Below are 1,023 nucleotides of genomic sequence, written 5' to 3' on the forward strand. Positions count from 1 at the left end.
TGTTATTGATGAGGGTATCAGAACACGCCAGCTTGAACACCTGAGCGAGTTCACAGAAAAAGTGGGGGATTTCCAGGTGTGTGCAGAAAGCCAGCCGCAGTGCCATCAAAGTGTGGAGCAGGGCGTTCACAACGCTAAGGAACAGAGACACCAGGATCAGCAGACCACAGAGGCGGGGATTCATGATGTTCATGTACCTAAAGGGGTGACAAATGGCCACATAGCGGTCATAGGCCATGGCTGCAAGGAGAAAATTTTCCAAAACTGCAAAAACCAGGACAAAGCAGACCTGGGTGAGGCAGCCTGTATAAGTGATGCTCTGATTCTGTGTCTGGATGTTCACCAGCATCTTTGGGATTGTGGTTGTGCTTAAGCAGATGTCAGCCAAAGACAAGTTGGAGAGGAAGAAGTACATGGGGGGGTGGACATGGGTGTCAGAGATGACGGCCAGGATGATGAGCAGGTTTCCCAGGATGGTGACCAGATATATGGACAGGAACAGGCTGAAGAGGAGGCGCTGCAGTTCTGGATCCTCTGTCAGTCCCCGGAGAAAGAATTCTGAAACTCCTATTTGGTTTCTGGGTTCCATGTCGCTGATGATCTGACCTGAAACATCAGTGACAAAGGAAGACATACAAATGGCCAAAAGGTACATGAAAAAATGCTCAACATCACTAGTCATCAGGGAAATGCAAATTAAAACCACACTGAGATACCGCCCCACTCCAGTTAGACCAGCTATGATCAACAAGATGGTGAATAAGAAATGCTGGTGAGGGTGTGGAGAGAAGGGAACCCTCCTGCACTCTTGATGGGACTGTAAATTAGTACAACCACTATGGAAAACAGTATGGAGGTTTCTCAAACAACTACAGATAGATCGTCCATACGATCCAGCAATCCCTGTTCTGGGTATATACCCAGAGGAATGGAAATCATCTTGTAGAAGGGATACCTGCACTCCATGTTCATCGCAGCTCTGTTTACAATAGCCAAGACATGGAACCAACCTAAATGTCCATT

At 47.4% G+C, this 1,023-nt stretch overlaps 1 protein-coding gene across 1 annotated transcript; it reads right to left on the bottom strand.

Annotated features, from left to right (window-relative positions):
- Window positions 1-4: 4 nt before the first annotated feature.
- Window positions 5-595, bottom strand: LOC103610341 (olfactory receptor 7G2-like; the record flags this gene model as incomplete). The annotated part of the gene is made up of 1 exon (XM_008594525.1): window positions 5-595. A coding segment is annotated over exon 1 (585 nt), but the record flags the coding sequence as incomplete, so codon positions are not given.
- Window positions 596-1,023: the final 428 nt, after the last annotated feature.

Source organism: Galeopterus variegatus, unplaced genomic scaffold (genome assembly GCF_000696425.1).
Source record: "Galeopterus variegatus unplaced genomic scaffold, G_variegatus-3.0.2 Scaffold10960, whole genome shotgun sequence".
NCBI lineage: Eukaryota > Metazoa > Chordata > Mammalia > Dermoptera > Cynocephalidae > Galeopterus > Galeopterus variegatus.